A 19397-nucleotide genomic window follows, 5' to 3' on the forward strand; every position below is an offset into this window, starting at 1 on the left:
TTTTCTGGCTGCCCTTGGACATGCACCTCTTCACTGGGAAAGCACACATAACCCCCATGTGGAAGAGGCATGCAGAGGAGCCCAGGCAGACAGACGGGGCAAGATGAACCGCCACGTCCCAGGAGGACTGCGGGGCTGCCGGCAGCGTTTGGGCATCTGTTACCCTGCAAGGGGATGGCAGGCTGCAAGTCTGCCAGGAGACACCTGCAAGGAGACACCCGGCCACCTCGTGCTGACAGAGCCAGGGCAGATGAGAGGGACAAGCAGGTCCCCCAGAAGATGACATGTTCTCAGTGGTGTCCCTTCCCCAGGGGTATTTCTATTATGAATCCTCTTAGATCTGCTGGTCTGACTCCAGGCTCAGAGCTGGCTGTGCACTTCACGCTTGGAAAGCTCAGAGGAACACAGACATCCGTCTCATCACGTAGCTCGAGAGAGGCAGGTCTGCACCATGGAGAGAAGAAATCAAGCCGTGGCTCTGGAGCATCACGTCCACAGTCACCCTGGAAAGGCTCGACTGGAGGAACTGCTGGAACTGCTGGGTGGCCTTGACCAGCGACTGCCTCTTGGAAGAGGACTGCAGGAACTGGAAATATGGATAAATAAAAGTGCCTCTCTTCCCTCTGTGCTCATAAAAATCAAAGCAAAGAAGCTGGCCTGTGGTGAGCCACAGAGACCTTCTTCCTGGGAGAAGGCGGTGGAGTAAATGTTTTGGTTTGCACCTGGGTTAGGAGATGCTCATGTGCACATGGACATCACGGATGCCCTGATGCCACTCAGCTCACCAAAGGCTGCTGATTCTTTTCTGCTACTACTTATATACGATATAAACAGCCATTTAAATTCTTAGTTAGCAAACCTAAGTGGTTTGCTTAGGTCCAGACAAGCACTGGACCACATTACTTTAAAAGAAACACCCAAACATTCAGAAATAAGAAACTCTGGGACCCAAAACCAAGATCCACATGACACCAGCATCTCAAAGAGATTTCTGTCTGCACAACAGCCTCAGCATTGTAACTCATTCATGCAGTGGAGCAAGCCCAGGAGACAAGTTCTGCCTATCCCATAGAGACCATAACCTCACAGACTAAAGTTACAGAAACTTTATTCTCAACAGGGCAGGGACTGAGAAACAGCATCTTCCCTCAGAGCCGCCCGCAACCTGCACAGCATTACAACTTTCTCAATGAGTAAGCAAAAGTAAAGCTGACAGGTCAGATGGATAAGGTGACATGTTCAAAACATTCACAGTGTTTCTCCAGGGTAAGGGACATGTAATGCATTTCTCTAGGGGATGACATTTAAGAAAAACATAATTGCAATGCAAAGCTATTACTGGAAAAACCTTGGATTTACTGAAAGCTTTTTAAAAATAAAACAGAATGAAAGGTCTCAATTGCTTTCTGGCCACTGCAGCATTCAGACTACACATCTCAATGACATTTCTCCCTGGGGAAAACATGGGGTCATTTTTAAAATGGTACCGCTATGTTGCGGGGATTAAATGAGCAGAGTCCTGGTTTACCGAGTCACAACCTCCTCCTGACCTAGAGGGGAGCACTGGCTTCCTGGGATCTCAACTGGATCCCTGCTTCCTGGGGATCCCTTGGCAGGGGGTGATTTCCACTGCAGGTACAGTGAGACGAGCCCCAGCCAAGCAGAGGGCAGCAGCCGTGGCCGCGCGGCACACCGGCGTGTTCTGCGTCAGCTGGGGCTGACATGAAGGCCAGGGAAAAGGTGCAGGGCCACCCAAAACCCCAGCAGATAGGATGGAGAGGCACCAGCAAGGAGTAATGGGCAAAGGGATTTGGGGACAATTCTGCATATTTAAAACCCCAGGAGCACGAAAACGATGATCGTCCAAAGAGCATGAGACATGAATGACACCTCTAAGACAAAAAATGCAGGGCCAGACCTTGTAAGGTCAAAGCAGTGAGAAGCCAGGAACCAGCAACAAACACTTGCTGCTTCCTTGAGATGTACAACCCAAGGATTCCAGTTTCAGTGAAGAGCTTGTAAACCCAAAAAGCTCTGAGGGAGCTGTTTAAAAGACTGAAGTCAGGAATTAAAGAGTTTCCTAGCAGTGCTGGGCCATCTCCCAGCAGCTTCCAACTCGATGGGAAACACATGACACAGACCAAAAACTTCTGGGTAAATCGCTATTTATACTATACTGGATCACTCTCAAAACCCCTCCTTCCAGCTAACGCTACAGGCAGCCTCAACCAGCCCATTGGCGTGCTCAGGCGGTAAGATTTCTTTCTTCACTCACACACAAACCCCTCGGAGCAACCTGCCGCCAGCAGGACAGAAGGCAGAGCCCCACCATGGCCCCTCCGCCTGTTAACGCCGGCACAAGCTGGGGACGCAGCCTCCGGCTCTGTTCTACCAGCAGCACCCAAGACCTCGCACCGCCTCACCCTGCTCGTGGTCGCCGTCTGACAACGCTGCGGTAACCTCCGGCCCTTCTCTCTGCCATGACTAACCCACTTCCACCGTGACCTCTTGCCTCGCACCATCAGCCCCTGGCAAGCTGCCCCGCTACCGAGCCGATGCGCATCCGTCACCACCGCTGTTGCAAATGCAATAACCAGAGCTCTCTGAATGACCAAAAGCAAGACTTCAGCAGCCTGAGTGGAGCCGACAGCAACCCAAGACTCTGCAATTTGGGTGGCAGCCACCATGGCCCCTTGCAGGGGTTTTGCACAGGATTAGCAGCAGGCTGCCCCAACCTCCCTGCAAGAGACCTCCGGCTTGCGGCAGCTCCAGGGCTGGTGCACGTCGTGTGCGACACGGTGGAGCAGGCGTGCACATCGGGCAGAGCACGCAAAGCTGCTCTCCTTCCTGGAGCTGCTTCCTCTCCAACTCAGAAGAAGATCTGACTATTCATCTCATCTCTCAGAGGCCGTTGGCAGGTCCCGGGTGCTGGTTTGTCCGACACGGTAATGGGGGCTGGGCCATAGGAAGCGTCTGTCTCTGGGCAGACAGATGAGACAGTCTGCAAGACGCACACAGAGCCCAACCGGGGTTTTGCAGGGTTTTCTCAGCAGAGGCTTCCCCTGCCCTCTGAGGAGTAAGGCAGGGTGACAGAGGTAAGTTTTGCACTGGGTTCTGCTACAGCTCCCCCCTGTGTAGTGTTAGCACCCAGGGACAAAGCATCAACAAACTGAAAAAAAAAAAAAAGGAAAAAAAAAGGAAAAAAAGGAGGAAAAAAAAAGCAGGGGGGGGAGCAGAAGGAAGGAAAGGAAATGCAACATCATTGGGTTGAGGAAGCACCAACCCCAAGCACTGCCTATCTTCAGAGCAGAAAGAGAGCAAAGGGTTTGACCCTGGTGACTCAAAGGAAAAATAATGAGTGCTACCTCCCCAAACACGGAAGCGGGCTTTGACACGTAGCAGCGAGCACTAATTCCCTTGTGACCTCTCCCTTACGCATCCGGGGAAGATAGCGATTAGTGCCACCTCCACAAGGCAAGTCCAAATTACAGCTGTCGAGGACTGCGAGCCGCCTGCTCCCACCTCGCAGGAATGGCTCGCTCCGTTGCACCCCGCAGCCAGTGCAAAGCGAGAGATGCTCCGTCAGACCACGTCTGTCCCCCTCTGCTCCCTCCAGCAGCATCGCTGCAGACGCACCCTTTCCCAGCACCCTTCTCCAGGACTCAGCCCCTCAGGAGTCGTTTTCAGCCACCCCTCCAGCAATCAATCGCTTCACTTACAGCCAGATTTTGCTGGATAAGAGGGCAGCCCAAAATTGGTAATTTATTGTAAGTTGTTTTTCTCAGCTTCTCTGTGCACGAGGAAGACAGAAATAGGATGTGTGCGAGTCCCGATACCTGCAGGTCGTTGCAGCTGCAACCGGGCTGTGCTTACAGAGCACCCTCCAACACCCTCCTCCGTTTGCAGCGGGGTGGGACGGAGAAGAGCTGTCCCAGCACCCATCCCTCCCACACAGCACCACGAAGCTGGCTGGCCAGGCAGCAGCCCCACAGCCCCGGCGCTGTGGCCGCCATCAGCAGATGAAGCCATCGGCATCCCGAGCAGGGGCAGACCGCACCGGAGCCCCTTTCACCACCCAGCTCCGCTGCGGCCTGCGAGGAAGGAGCCTAAGGGTTAAGGCTCTCCAAAGAGGGCTCTGTGTGTGTGTGTCTGCCTGCGTTTTAGTACTCGTCTCAGTCACTGCGCTTCCTGCCTTGGTGCTGTGCCAGCGAGAGGTCCGGGCCAGCAGCACACTTCCTTCTGACAGCTTAGACACACACACAGGGTGCCGTGCTCGCCGCCCAGGGACCTCTCCGAACCTGGCCCAGCTCCCGCTCCCCACAGCGAGAGGTAACACTCACCAGCTCCACCTGGGGACCCAGTCCTTCCAGGATCCGGTGGGCAGCCTCTGCCTTCTTCTGCAGGGAGGAAAGGGAAGAGGGAGAAGAAAAGTTATTTCTGCCCCTGGTTACAGCCACAGCCCTCTGCTCCAGCTCTCCCCCTGTGCTAAAACCCCTTCCCAAACCTCTGCAGGGCTGCCACAAATCCCTCCCCTGCCTGAAAGCGGGTGGAAAAGTTCAGCTCAGCCTCTGGACCTGCAGGAAAGCCCCACGGGCAAAGGGCTCCGGCACTCGAGCTATCACGACTTTAACGCATCCGAGCTCTGCCCGGGAAGCGATCCAAATCCCTGACCCCTCTCCGGGTGCCAGGCGGGGGGATCGCACCCGTTACCTCCGCAGAGCCGCTGTGCGAGGAGGAGGAGGAGGGCGGGCGAGCCGGCAGGCACACAGAGATGCCCTTTCTGGGATTCATCGCTTCACGAGCATGTGATTGTTAGATTTGAGCTGGCCTTGGCTCCTCATCTTGCTCTCCCTTCCCTCCCCTCCCTGCTGCAGAGGAGCCCTTCTCTGCCCCTCCCGCCCCTGGCCAAGCTACCTAGTGCTTATTAGAGGAAAAAAAACCACCCAGGAACATGTGTCAGGGGCTGTGTGGTGGTTACTAATTAAACAGGCCTGAAAAAAAAGACATGGGTTGGCTGCAGCAGGAGTCTAAATAAAAGATGACATTTTCAGTAAACAGCACTTCCTCGCAAAGCCAGGCTTTTCAGCGGGAGTTACTGACAGTCCGATAAATCCAGATCACTGCACGCTGCCGATGAGCCACAGGGCTGAACTGACAAAGCCAAATACCTGGCAGCAAGGGGGGCAAGGAGATGGATTTTCAGAGGTGTTTGTCCAGTAAAACAGGTAGTTTTAGCTATTTTGGGGTAGGGGGGAGAGAAAATCCACAGCTGCCTAAAACAGGGCTGAAGAAGCAGTGGGTAGAGTTGAGCTTCCCCATGAGGGGAGCAGTGGGGCAGGGAGAACAGGAAAACCCTTTTTTGAAGAACATTCAACGTTTTAACCCAGTAAGCACTAGAGCCCCGCCAGAGCTGCAGGGTGGGGGCTGACCCCCAGGGTTGGGGAGCTGGGGAAGGCTGGGCTCTGGGTGCGTTCCCCGGCAGAGCCAGCGGGGCCTTGGCAAACCCTGGGTGAAGACCCCCCAAGGGCAGGGAAGGGATTTCGGCTCCGGGGCTCTGGCTCACGCTGCTCTCTCGCAGCGGGCACCTCTCACCTTCACGCCGGCTCACGGCAGGATGAGTTTCCCAGGGTCTCAGCGCAGGGGATGTCTCGCCAAAAGCTGGCGCATAGCCCTGCCAGCTTGCCCCCGCGTCCACCCCCCTCGGTGGGTTTCCAAAAACTTCACCTACCCCCCCCACCCCCCCCACTGCCAGCTGGTCCTCAGAAGCGCCGATGCAGCTGTTAGGGGTGCAAGTTCCTCGCTGGGGCTTTGCACACCCACACACAGCCTGATCTGCCAGTGTGCACTTTTGCAGAGCTGGCCCCGAGAGCAGCTGCATGAGTCACCCTGCCCGCAGCCAAACTCAGGGCCCCGGCAAAACAGCCCCAGCCCGGCTGCAAAACCTGCGCCAGGTGCCTCACCGTAACGGGGCAACCAGGACTCGTTTCCAGCTCCTCTATTTACTGCACGCTCTGGAGGATATGAAGCTTTTTTTGCAATTTAGAAGCGACTTCAAGGATGCTAGGAGAGACGTAACCACAAAGCATGCCTCCCCACACGTAAGCACGACGCGCGCAGCAGCCCCGCGATTAATGCATCCCTGCCCGTTCATCCGCAGCGCTCCTGCGCAGCAGACCTTGGGGTTCACAGATGTCACGATCGCTGCGTGTACCCTCACAGGCAAGGACACACACAGAGAGAAGCGGAGCAGCTAGCGATGCTGTGGCAGAGCCCAAAACGCAGCTGGAGTCCATCCCAGCGAGCCGCTCTGCCCCTCCGGCCTCTCCCGAGTCCCTGCTCCATCCCAGAAGGACCACGGAGGTACCCCAACGCCCAGCTCGCTCTGCAGCCCTCAGGGATGCGCAGACGGGGCAGCCACCCAGCGGCTTGCTCCCAGCATTACCGGCATGCCGCTCGGTGCATGCCACGCTTCTGTCTGGTGCCAGGCCGGCAGCGAGATGCTTGCAGGGATCACAGGGAAAGCACGGCCATCCCAGTGATGGAGATGGGTCTTTGGAGAGCAAGTGCATCCTGGAACGAAGTCTGGGAGATGCTGGGAAACAGCTGCAACAGAAGGAAGCGCCTGCCCTCGCTTGGGGCTCGGGCTCCAGGGAAAGAAGCCACATGTTTACACACGGCAATTACATTTTCTGCACTGCGAAAAACTGCTCCCAACTATTCTCCCACGCAGACTGCTGCCGATGTAGGGGTGCCACATGCTCCCTAGCGAGGACAGGGATTGTCACCATGAATCCTCATGTTCTCATCTGTGTGCAGCAAACTGTCCCGCTACCAGCTCAGAAGGCAACAGCTGTAGGGGAATACACGGCCAGCAAACCTCCATGGAAAACCGGCTTTATGTCAAGGTACAACATTAAGCGTCCTCCGTGGTTACTTGACACATAAGGGAAAGAAAGAAGGGACCGTCCCCACCTGACCCACGGAGGAAGCAAAGTGATCCCCAACACCAGGGACCTATCTACAAACCACAGCACTCACAAAGCTTTAGATCAACGGGGTGTAACATGTGGCCTGAACGATAACCAACACTTATCTACCCTGCTCATAAAATACCACATCTGCTACAGAGTGCGTGCCTCTTCCACACAAGATCCCTTCCCCGAAAGGGGATTTCCCACCAGGTTCACGAAGATGGAGAGCCCCAGCTAATGCAGCACCCAGCTCTGCCATCATCAAGGATGCTCCAGCTCATAACGAGGAAATCAAACCCCAGCAAACGCAGCCCGGGTGAGAAACGCAAGAGCTGCAGAGCCCAGCCTGGCTCCCCCCAAAGCATTTCCCCCACTGTGGACCTGACTCCATTAACAGGAACAAGCCAAGTCTGCCTGGGGACTTGCCCCTTGGAATATTCATCACACGATGGAGAACTCCCAGCCAGAGCTTAGTATTTTGGTCTCCACGAGCTTATAAAATCTGCTGACCTTGGAGAACATCAGCACTGTGGCATTCAGAAGCCTTAAACAATTAAAACCAGGGGGTAAGATTTTCAGGGGGGTCATTAAAGCTGTTACAAAATACTCTGCATCTGCTGCCAAGAGGGTGATTTGGCCAACTGCCCTCCTGCCTGCCACTTCTTGCTGCTGAGCGGGAAGCATCAGCTTACCCGAATTTTTTGTGATGCAAACCTGGGACAAAAGTCAGCAAACCAATTAATTGCAGACAGCATAACTGTGGGTAGAAGATTGCAGCCCCAGCTGGAGGCAGCCAGTCCCACCGAAGGCCCATTCTCCTGGGCACCAGTGCTGGTGAAAGTGCCCTGGCAGCGGCTGATGGCACAGCTAGGAATCGATGATGCTGGAGGCCCATATGTACAATGCGATTAACTTTGAGAAAAAGCTGAGTATGTTCAGCTGCTGCATTTGCCATGTTTAGACAACTTAATGAGACAACCCAGAGGCAAATCACCGTAGGCAGAACATGTGGCGAATCAAGAAGAATGACATAATTTGTCTTGCATTAACCAACTGTAATACACACGTCTCCAGAACGAAAGATCAGGAGGGGAAGCTATTCTGAGCACGTCATATCTTTATACGTACACAAAGAAATGCCTCTATCTTGAAAGCCACCCAATTAACACTTGACATCCACTGTAATTGCTGATGCTCCTTGCTGCATTTATCAGATCATAGCAGAACCGTAATGAGCTGTCTGAAAGGCCACGCAGACCGAGGTGAGAGCTAGTGGCAGAATTGGGAAGGACATATTACACCCAGCAGAAGGTTCCCACCATGCTGGGGCTCATCCTGAAAGACAGCCAGACACAGGGAGACATGCTCCTGCCTGGGGACCTAGCTAGCCAGAAGCCTGGCTGGGGAATTTAGGCAAAAACCTCAAACCATTCACATGCACGTGCAGCCCCCAGCTCCCCCCCGCAGCCGCAGGACCTTTGCTGAAGACCACCAGCAGCCCTGTTAAATCCTTTCCTTTCCAAAGGCACAGCCACTTAGGACTCGGTTCCAATATTGATTTCGTTAGGAGTACGTCTAGTGATTGACCCTGCAGAAGGAAGCCAGAGGGTTCATCCTACATCTGCTGAATAACCCCACCCACGCCTGCAATCCCTGTTATTTAACAGAAAGAAATGTATTAGGAAGCAAATCTAGCTATTACTTCTGGTGAGATGCGTGAAGATCCCCACACAGTTTTATAGTCCCTCTGCAGCTCCACAGCAAGCAGCTAATGACCCCTTTTCCCGATTCGGTAGAGTGCTGAAATATTGCTACAGCACTGGGAGCAGCAGCGTTCACGGAGGGACTGAAGCCCCGAGGCTGAATTTTGCTCCCATTTACCATCAGAGTCACTTTGCTCCAGTAGAGCGGCTCTGGGTTTGGCACCGGCACGGACACAAGCAAACCGCGGGCACTTCCGAGGGCAGAGGCAGCGTGTTTAAGCACGACTCAGATGAAGAGATGAAGCCCATCACACACTAGTTCTCCACATGCATTTTTGGAAGGATCAAGGTGTGTCAAAAGAAGTGCAGCTGAACCACAAACACTGATCTGTGTCACTGCAGGGCCCAAGGATGCAGAAGGGGACCTGCAGACGTGGTAGGCAGTAGCACCTGCCCCCCAAAAACCTCCCTCCCCACGGGCAGGGGCACAGGCAGGCAGACCACGGCTGGGGAGGGTGCACTCTTACCCCATCTCACGCTCTTCCCACAGGCCTGGAGCTAAAGACATCTTTGCCAACAACAAAAACCTCCCTGCAGACTATGAAAATCTCCATTCTCACCTAAAAAGCATTTGGCTTCCAAAGCAAACTCCAGCCCCTTGTTTTTCCTTTGAAGAAACTTAAAATAGGCTTGGGAGGGGGAAGCGGGCAGGAGAGCAACTTCCCAGCCATGTGAGCTCCCGCGGGGATGACGAGCCGACCCCACGAGGCAGCGGAGCATCCGAAACCAGAGGAGGGAGAGTCTGGGATTTCGCGTGGGCTCTTCTTAAAGCAAAGTTTAAAAATGGAAGAGAAGGAAACACAAGAGTTATTTTGAGAAAGCGGATCTGAAATTAGGAGGCGGCATTTTCTTGGACTGACTCCAGCCATGGCTCCATGCAGCACAAAGCTGCTCCAGCTGAACCGTGCTCCCGGGGTTATTTATAGCAGCCCGTAGGCAGCAGTTCTGGGGAATGGAAGGGTTTCTATTTGGGACCAGGCGTGTCCTGCATGGAGATAAGCAAAGCAAAGCCCTCTGAGAGGCAGGAATGCTGCGCACAGGGTGGCGCTGGATAAAAATCCTGTCCCGGCAGCATGACGTCCCGGGGACAGGCGGAGCTGCCGGAGTGGCATGGCAAAGAGGCAGGCTGGAGTTGGATTTTGTTTAAAACAAAATTCAAGGGAAAGTGTGGCTGAAGTCAGCAGAAATCATGGAAACCCTCAGGCGAGACACCTTTCTACGCGAAGCAGAAAGCAAACAGTCTGGGGGGATGTAAAGGCACTACCTCTGTGCCAAGATCTGCTGGGACCAAACCACGACCTGGCAGTACTGGTTTCATGGGGAAAGGTTTTCATTCCTATGACCACGGCTACAGATTTCTTCCCCTTTAAACCTCAGCATCCTCTCTCTGAGAGCCAAACCACCCCAGCAATTTGCTGCCCTCCCCACAAAGCAGGTGGGACAAGCCCTAGCACCATAAGAAGGGAAAGCAATCCTCTTCCCTCCCCAGCTCCTGCAGCCGGCAGGAATGGGCACCACACCAGTGCTCCCAAGCCAACTGCCGAAGCCCAAGGATGCATGCCCTGCCCCAGGCTCTCCTTGAACCCAAACGTCCCTGAGCACCAGGGGACGTCAGTCAGCCTTGGTGGTATGTGCCAGGCTCCTCTCACCTGGCCCAGGGGCTGACGCTCTCCAAGGGTCCCCAGGGGATGCAGGTGCCCTGCACGCTCCCCGCTTCCCCACCTCCCTGCGCTGGGCTGGAGGCATCTCCCCACCGCACCAGCAGTGATGGAGTGCCATCCCTGAGGCTCAGGCCAGGGGATGCATACAGCGGCGGTTATGAATGACAAATCACAAATAGTAAGAAATTGAGGTCACGGGTCACATTGGAGCCGTGTGTTAACACCAGTCCCTGCTTACCCTGTGCAGAGCGTGACAGGCCAACTCATTTCGGTTGCTCACCAATCTCCGGCTTTGGCTAGTCATTGCTGGCCAGTTTCTGTGGTCGGCTTGCTTGTACTCCATCCACGGCCGAGGGGTGAACCCCCCATAGTAGCTGGGTTTCCACTCGCACACAGACCTATCATCACGCTCTGCTGTCTGCAAGGTTACGCTGCTGTTCAAAGGCGTATGAAGCTTAAAGCAAGGTGCTAACGAGGCTTTGACATTGCAAACTGTTGTTGAACGTTTCACCATTGCAAAACTGCTGAAAATGTTGCCGTTGCACAGAAGGCTTTTAGAAATCAAAGTCTCAGCACTGGGGCAGTTACAGAAAAGCTCTGGTCACTCAACCCAAGGAGCCGGAGCCATGCCGCTGGGTCTACGCTCCTCCCTCTGACAGATTTGGGTTCTCTGCACTTCTCATCCTTACTTCCAGGACCTGAAAACGCAGGACACGGCACTATCTGGCCTGGGTTAGTCAGGGACAAAGCTTCTAAGTCAATGCACTTACTGGGAACTCCAGATCCTGAAGCAGACATGAAAAATCAGACATCAGGATCATCAAAAAAACCCACCACCATCAAAAAAAACTTCCTTAAAATCTGTGAAAAAAATGAAAGGATTCTCAATGACTCCATGCTAAATGTTTCAATTTTGTCTTTTTGGAAATCTTGCTAGCATGCACAAGTGTTAACAGCATCTAACCTCTGACCTTCCCATTTGTCCTCCAGGCTACCTGAAAGTCCATGATGCATCACCGAGCCAAGATGAGGCAACCCCAGAATAAAAGTTATCACAAACAAAAGCAAAACGAATGCAGCCCTTTCAGCAGCCAAATACAAAATGCCCCCACCCCAACTACCACATAAACTAGAGTTTGGAAAAAAAAACTTGCAGATTTAATGCTCGAAAGCAGTTTCACTGCTAAGGTTTTATTTACTGCACTAGCTCAGTGCTGACGATGCAGGCCTGATTCTTCCCTTTCTAATGTAAATCAGGAGTTCATAGAAAATCAGTTATACAGACATAAAATCCCCGTGGGATCTGAGTCACACTCAGTGCCTTTGAGTAGTTAACGGCTAGATTATACTTTGCAATGCTAAAAGCGTTCATTTATTTATTCTCTTATTTATGGATGGGGCATTAATGCTTTATGAAGGTATTTGAGGAGGGTAAACGGATAGCTGGGAACACGCTCCGCACAGACACAACAGCAGCAGGGGGTGGAAAAAGTTCAAAACAATCCTTTGAATTCCAATTTTACAGCATAATGCTGAATTTATAGATAGATAGCTGCGCCCTTTTGAAGGAACAAGCACCGAGACAGAAAACGAATTAAAATTTAATCTTATTGATTTCCACCAACTCAATCCCAAGAGCGAGACAGACGCTGCTGCCTGCTTCCACTGCCTGCACTGCATCAAACCCAGTTTTTTGGAGGGCTGACAGCAAAGCAGGGATGGGCTCACGCGGCCACAAGCCATCAGCACCCAGAGCACGCAGGGGTGGCGCGGGGGGACTCATCCCAGCCTTTGCCACGCTGCGGTGGGTCGCAGCACGCGGCGTCCCCTCCCTGGCACAGCGGTGGAGGGTGAAGTCATGCCGTGTCCTGACGCGACCTCTCCCTCTCCAATAAACGAGCTCAATGTTTTAGAGGAAAGCGGATGTGCGCTCGTTTGCAGGGACAGGTCTGACACAAGGACAGAGGCTGCTTTTTATCTGCTGGTCTCCGAGTAGGAATCCTGCCTGGCTCCGACGCAGAGCAGGTCTGCGGAGAGCCTTCGACCACCCCGATATGGCTTGCAGAGAGCTGGAGATGGGTACATGCAGGCTCCATGTCGCCACGATGGCCGGAGAGAAGTCATGAGCACGTCTGCACGCACATGTGCACGGTAGCTGATGGGGACTTCGGAGGAGAATTCACTCAGCCAAGTCGAGGTGGGCTGCTGGCACGGCCAGGGCTGCTGCGGTGCAGCTTCCTCCAGGACATGCTGACAAGGAGAGCTCAGCCAGCCAAGCAGCCCAGGAAAGGCACGGAGAGCAATTTAGAGCAACAGCAATGCTGCCCTCCTCCCCATGCTTAGCAAGGGACCTGGAAATTTCCATTTAAAGCACAAAAACATCTTCAAGCCCAGGTATGCTCAATCAATTTCAAGGGAAGACAGATGCAAGGAATCCCACGAACGGCCCGGCGGAATAAAGCTAAAATTATACACAGATGATCTGCCCTGGTTATGGGGACCTGAGATGGAAGAAAGCTAAATTCTCTCAATACAGTAACGCATCCAAGAGGGGCAAATTAAAGCCTGCAAAGAGGCTGTGCCACAAAGCTACCACCTTAGAGGTGCCAGACCCAGCAGGGATCAGCTTCACCCCACAGCGGAGACACTAAAGGTCACTCACACAGTTTAATTTAGGAGATCCCCAACGCCTACATTGCTGTCAGTCTCTAGCAGCAACCGAGATGCCTGTCACAACCCAATTTCCCCAGGTAGCTCTGCACCACCCTGCCAGCACCCAGCTCCCAGAGAGAGGGGTGACGGGACCTGGCAAATGCACCCCATCCTGCACCCATGCATCCTGCAGCCGCAATGGTCCTCTGAGCTCCCCATTGCACCTTCTGAATGATCTCGGTGATTTTAGCACCCATTGCTGTTTGCAAACATCTTTCTGTCTCCTCAAGGTCTAAAAGCACTTTTGAAAATAGGACTCAGATGCTTCTGAAAATGCTACCCACTGTTTATTCTCAGTTTAGTCTACAGATAGTACCAAAAATGTTAACTTCCATTCTCATACAGCCTTTCAGAAGTGGTACAGTTTGCACTCACAGTTGAAATTTTGGCTTGGATACACACATGTGTGTTTTTCTGTGTTACACTGCAAACATTTCCCAAAAGGTACTTTTTTGTGTGCAACTTCACAGTTCATCTTTGGAGACAAGATAAAGTGGCTCCAGTCAGCACATACCCAGGGCAGGAGGCACCTGGATGTTGAATATCAACTGCCTCTCTATAATCCAAGTCTCCTAAAACCTTCCCAAATGCAACCACAGCCTCACAGTACAGGATTTCACTGCTGTCAAGAGCAGCTTCTCTCCACTCTTCCCCAACAGAACCTTTACAGTCAACTTTTTTTCTGGAAATCAATTACTTGTCCAGCAGAGTGTAGCAAGAGGGGATTACAGGTCACGTTTTCCACAATTATCCTTTCCGATGCCGAGGAACTTTTCAAATCATACCGTTAAGTAGGTCACAAGAGGGAAAAGCAGTGCGATGGGTGTTTAGCATCAGCAAACCTGAATTTTGAGAAAATCAGATACAGGCCAGCACTGACCTGCATCCCAACCCCTCATCCATACCCAGCTCGGCAGTGAGAAAAATATATAGACTTCCCTGATGAACCTTAAGCTAAAATTAGAAACCATTCACCCCTGCAAAGCCACAGCTATTGCCAAAAAGAAAGTAGGTCACAGAATGGCTGGCTAACTTGATTTTCTGGCATTTCTAGCTGCTCTGTCCTCATGTAACCTCTTCTCTCCCATGGACCATTTTTGGTGTCTCCTTTGTTCAGGGTATAACTGCACGCAGTGTGCAACTCCGGCACAGCCTGGCAGGAGCGGTGGGAACAGGCATGGTGGCACCCGCGTGCTTAGTGAAGCACAGACCCACGGTTCATGAAAAATTAAACTGGAGCCAGGCAACAGCCCCTCCACGAAGCACGCTGCCTCCCACCTGCTCTGGGATTGGCACAAAGGCTGGCTTTCTGCCCCTTCCACAGTATTGCTCCTTAAAGATCATTTCAGAGTTTGCCAGCTCTTCTGGGGTGCTTTGCTCTCTCACCTCTTCCCAAGGCCTGAATATCCTTTTTATTTGCATTTCTTATCACGCACTGCCTCCCTTAAGCAAGTTGCAAGCTGAGCGATACAAGTACACAAGGCTTTTCCTCCTTTTGTGCACAGGCTGGAGCCCTGGCTCAGCTGTTAGAGCCGCTTTTCGGGCAAGCAGACCTCGAGGCATCCAACTTCACTGCTTTTCTGCAGCACAGAAGAGCCAGAAAGGCTTAAAATTTGGCTCAGTGACCTTCCCCACTCTAAATCAATATGTCTCTATCTGACTTGTGGCCCTTTGCTCCTACCAACTCACCTTGCAATGAAGCGTTACACTGCAGCAAAGCTGCAGGTCAGCACAAGCGTGCCGGGAGCTCTCCCCACGTCCGACAGACAGCTGGGTACACGCAGAGGGTCTGCTGCCACCAAACCCACCCAAAGCAACCCAATGTCCGATCACCAGCCACTCTCTTCCACCCATGATCCCAACTGACACTGCTCCCACGTCGTTTCCTCTTCCAGCTTTCCTCCACCTCGCCCCACAGGGAAGAGCGGTCATCACCAAAAGGCATCCCAAACATGTCCAACAGTGGTGAGAGGCTGAAAGCTGAGCCCAGCGATGCCCTTTAGAAGGACCATTGCTTCCTGAATCCCACCTTTGTCACTGGAGCCATGGCCAAGGGCAATGCTGTTGGCAAGGCTCAGCACACCCTTCCCCTTGCAGCCCGCAGCTCAGCATCTCCCTGCTATGGTACTTAAAAGGGTCCTTCCATCGCCTGGCCTCAGCCATTACATTGGGCCAGCAAGGCTCTGTCGACTCTCCATTGCCTGGGAATAGATCATGTCCTTCTTCAAAGGAGGAACTTCCCTCCAGCCTGCTATGGTTTCTCTCAAGCAGAAGGGAAGGGTTGTTTGGTTTGAGTCTCCCACCCACAGACAGGCTTGCTTACACGCTACTCACAAGGGGACTTTACAAGAACAGGGGAAGAATCATCATTTACCCATCCCAGGGATCACGCAGACACAAACACGGAGCCAGATTTGAAATTATACAGACATTTGGTGTCAGACATGACCTTCGCTTGCTGAGCACCCACCTGGAACGAGAGCACCCTATCACGAAGGTTAATAGCAAAACACTCCTGGTAGCAGCCTGGCTTCGAGGATCAGCATAACTCAGAATAAAGTTGGGCACGCTGACAAATGGATGCCACTAACTCTGAGCACTGTATGTGACAGTGTCCCAGGTATTACGGCTGCGCACTTTCAAGAAGAAATGTAGAACTTCATGCTTGACCTCTGCACTCTTTGTCACCACTCATGGAATCAGGCAGTAACCCCGAGGGACAGCCCTGAGCCACAGCAGAGGCTTCGAGAGCGTATCGTGTCTGCTGTGGAGGAGGTGATGGGAGACTCACGGAGATGGGGGGGAAAGGGTGACCCTGCTGCTGGCTTGGGCAGAGACAAAAGGTGACAAAGCAGGACAAGGGTCTGGCAGGACACTCAGTCCCGAGCCAGGTCCAGCTAGTGGGGGCTGCTACAACGCAGGCCATTTGGGACGCAATGGCTGAAGATCACCTTTCCTTCCCGCCTCAGCACCATCACCTGTTTCTTCGCCTTGTAACGTGGTCCAGGTACATGAGAGTGTCCAAGGAGGATGGGGCTCAAGGGAATAGGAATAAAAATGTTTGAGACCCCCTTTTTCTTTTTTTAACCTAACCACTTGTACAGGAGGCACAGCCATCTAGCCCAAGACCCCTGGAGAGGACACTTGGTGATGCCACGGGGAGAACAGCTTTGAGGAACACTCAGCACCTGCCCCTAAAGCCCAGTGTCTGTAAAACTATCACCAGCTGGCACTTGCTAATGCATCAAACACATCGACCTCAGTCTTCACCCACTCGCACAACAGACCGTGCCAGCGTTGGGTTTCCTACTGCTCAGGGAGAGAAGCAGATGGAAAAAAGGAAAACCAGGAAAATTGCACTGCCTGGGAGCGCAGGGTATGTGATTTTTTTTTTCTTTTTAGGAGTCGGGCACCTGGATTTCTGCAGCTCCCAGTGAAATCGCAGGCCTCGCAATTCAAAATAATTAGCGACTGGTAGTTTTCCCTTTATGCAAAATCATCCTTTTTATCCAACACCTAAATGAAAATGAATATGCTTGATTATCCACCAAAGGGCCCAATTTCCTAGCATCGCTCCGAAGCACACAGCAAAATCCGTGTCTCCTCAGGCTGCTATTACAGGCAATGGCTGAGTGCAACAAATGAGCGGTCAAGGCAGAGATCCAGAGCCAGGGATGCCAGCCTGACCTTTGCTAATGCTATTTACAGCATCAAATATCCACAAATCCAGCCATGGCTGCGTCTACTTCCTTTCTCCTCCAGCCTGGGGGGCTCAGGGGAAGGCAGGACAGCTCGTAGCTGGCCTGCCAGTTTTGGGGCATCATGAATGTCCCCCTCCATCCATGCAGCCCACCCCACCACACCAAAGCCCATCCTTTGAGACAGTTTTCAACCAGGTACACTCCCGGGGGAGAAGACGAAACAAGCTATTTAACAGTCAGGGCTCTAAAGCATCTCCTGAACGCTTCAAATCTAAGGCTGATCGCAGGAAACCCCCCAGGCAGTTCTTCAGAAGACATTTGTGCTCAATCCACACAGCAGAGCGAGCTCCTGGCAGCTCAGCCCTCTGTCATCACCGTCCCCAACGGGCTCCATCTATCCACCTCCCACGGCCTCCACCCCAGGGGTCTCGCCCAGGGGAATCCCTCACCTACCCCTTACCAACCTCCCCGTCCCTGGCCACGGTGACACGGCACGATCGCACGCTTGTACTTCCATCGTTTCCAGACTCACCCTGTTCTCGTCGTAGATGATCTGCACCAAGCTGCGATGTTTGGACTCGATAGGAGGGGGGGAGATGGGTTTTTCAGGCTCTGGTGGTTTGGCTGCTTCTTCCTCCAACTGTTGCTGTGGAAGGAGAGGGGGGAGGAGGAGGGTGAGTCACAGTGAGAAACGCAGCCGTCCCCATCCACACGAGACTCTCTGCGGTGCCGCAACCGAGGCAGAAACCGCCATGGCAGAAGGCTTCCTGCGAGACACGGGCAGGCTCAGGCTGCGGAGGGACAGGGCGAGGGAGGAGAGCTGCGTAACATCCCCTGCCACGCAAGCGCAGCACTGTCCTGCCCCAGGCACCCGGCCCCGTGCGGGTGGGTTGGTGCTTTTTAGGCATGGAGGATGAGGACCTGCCTTGAACGAGCCTCCTGGAGAGGGCTTGAAGCTAGAAATAAGGATTTTACTGGAAACCCTTAAAGGGAACGGCAGCTCCAGCCCAGCTGCCTGCTGCTACCTGCCTCCGGAGCTGCCGCCGTGCTGCAGGGAGCGGTGGAGGAGCGCGGGGCGAGCAGCAAGACTGCTCTCCACCTTCGGCGCTATCTTGCGAGGCTGTGGTTGGAGGAGACGCCTCAGGATGACTGTTCTCGATTAAATGACTTGTGCACCCGCTGCCCCTGCATCGTGCAGCCAGATGAGCCAGTAAGTAAGGCAGAGAAGGCAACACCGCTGTGAAAGCTGATGTCTCTGGTCAGAGTCAGCCTGACGGGACACGTGGCAGGCCTCCCAGCCAAGGTGAGAGATGCAAAGTGCTCAAGAGGGCAAGTAAGAGCTACAGGACTCCCTGCAGAAGACAGCACAGTGCTCAGACACGGGCCACCAAGGTACCCTTTGGTGAACTTTCACAGAGAGCCCAAGTACCCAGGTTGCAAATGCCTGCAGCGTGAACACGCCATGTGGCTCCGGCTGCCCTGGCAGGCACATGAAGAGCTGCTCAGGGCACCGACACAGCATCAGCTGCCTTCCAGCAGTCAGCCATTACACTCTCCTGGGAAGGTGGCTTTAAGACCCATTTCTCTCCTCCATTCACGCAGGACAAGTTGTCCTGAGCAGAAACCACCAATTAAGTCCAGGCTCCAACTAGAGAAAGCCCAGTAGGGGTGGACGGCCATCATCTGGGCGTCCTGCCCTCAGAGACAGCAGTGCCAAAATGCTCACTTTGTTGGCTCTTCTGCTTTCTTTCAGTCTTTACTGCATTGCCACAGCTCCACATTTCATGGTATGTAGGCTCTGAGGTGCAGCAGCTGTGTGCAAAACTACAACGCACCGTCCCCTCCAGCTCCGTGCGTCTGCCTGTGCCGGGACACACGCAATCCGAGGTGTGCGTCTCATCCCAAGCTTCACTCCCACTCACAGCAGAAACATGCAGGAGCTCAAGAGCTGCTCCCTGAACGTGTCCACCACGTCCCCACCACACATGCAGTAAGATGCACCCAGCCCCAAAGCTGAGTTGAATGCTGACTACCCCCTTGGGAGATGGAAAGCAGAAGGGAGCACATCCACGTAGACACCTTTAGAGATCACTAATCTTTTAATGCGTTCCTACCCATCTGTGAGCCACTCGCGTCACAGCAAACTTTAATTATAAAGCAGCGGATCTAAGAAAGCGCTTTCGAATATCACCGCGATCAGCGGATATATCTGACATATGACCTGCGCCTCCGGCTCTCCTGACGGGTGCGAGTCAGGAGGATACATCTGAGCCCTTCCAGTAAGTTTGAGGAACTGCTCAGCCAAAAGAGGAAATAACAGATTCCTCCGGGCTCCTCCTGGGGCCACGGGCTCCCTGCGAGGAGGCAGAGCGCACGCCGTGCACGGCAGCTGCGGGGCAGCACAGGCACGGGAGAGGGAGCGGCTGTTGAAAAACGCCTATGATTTTTTCACTGCTCAGCTCGGAATTTCCAAATCTTTGTATTTTTTTCCTGCAGCTGAAGCATCCCTTGTTGAAACAAGGGGAAAAGCGAGCAAGTCTCTCGTACTAGGAAGAAAATGCACCTGGGATTGACAGCAGTCGGCTTGCA

General features: G+C 53.3%; 1 protein-coding gene across 9 annotated transcripts in view; it reads right to left on the reverse strand.

Annotated features, from left to right (window-relative positions):
• The window catches only part of NCOR2 (nuclear receptor corepressor 2), a 258338-nt gene that overhangs the window by 110625 nt on the left and 128316 nt on the right, over positions 1 to 19397 (reverse strand). For all 9 annotated transcript variants that reach the window (XM_075041437.1, XM_075041432.1, XM_075041438.1 and 6 more), the window contains exons 6-7: positions 17341 to 17454; positions 4341 to 4397 (exon numbers count right to left, since the gene is read on the reverse strand). In XM_075041437.1, coding sequence (XP_074897538.1) covers positions 4341 to 4397; positions 17341 to 17454 — 171 coding nt within the window. The remainder of the gene's footprint in view (positions 1 to 4340; positions 4398 to 17340; positions 17455 to 19397) is intronic.

The sequence above is a fragment of the Buteo buteo genome, chromosome 11, assembly GCF_964188355.1.
Source record: "Buteo buteo chromosome 11, bButBut1.hap1.1, whole genome shotgun sequence".
Taxonomy (NCBI): Eukaryota; Metazoa; Chordata; class Aves; order Accipitriformes; family Accipitridae; genus Buteo; species Buteo buteo.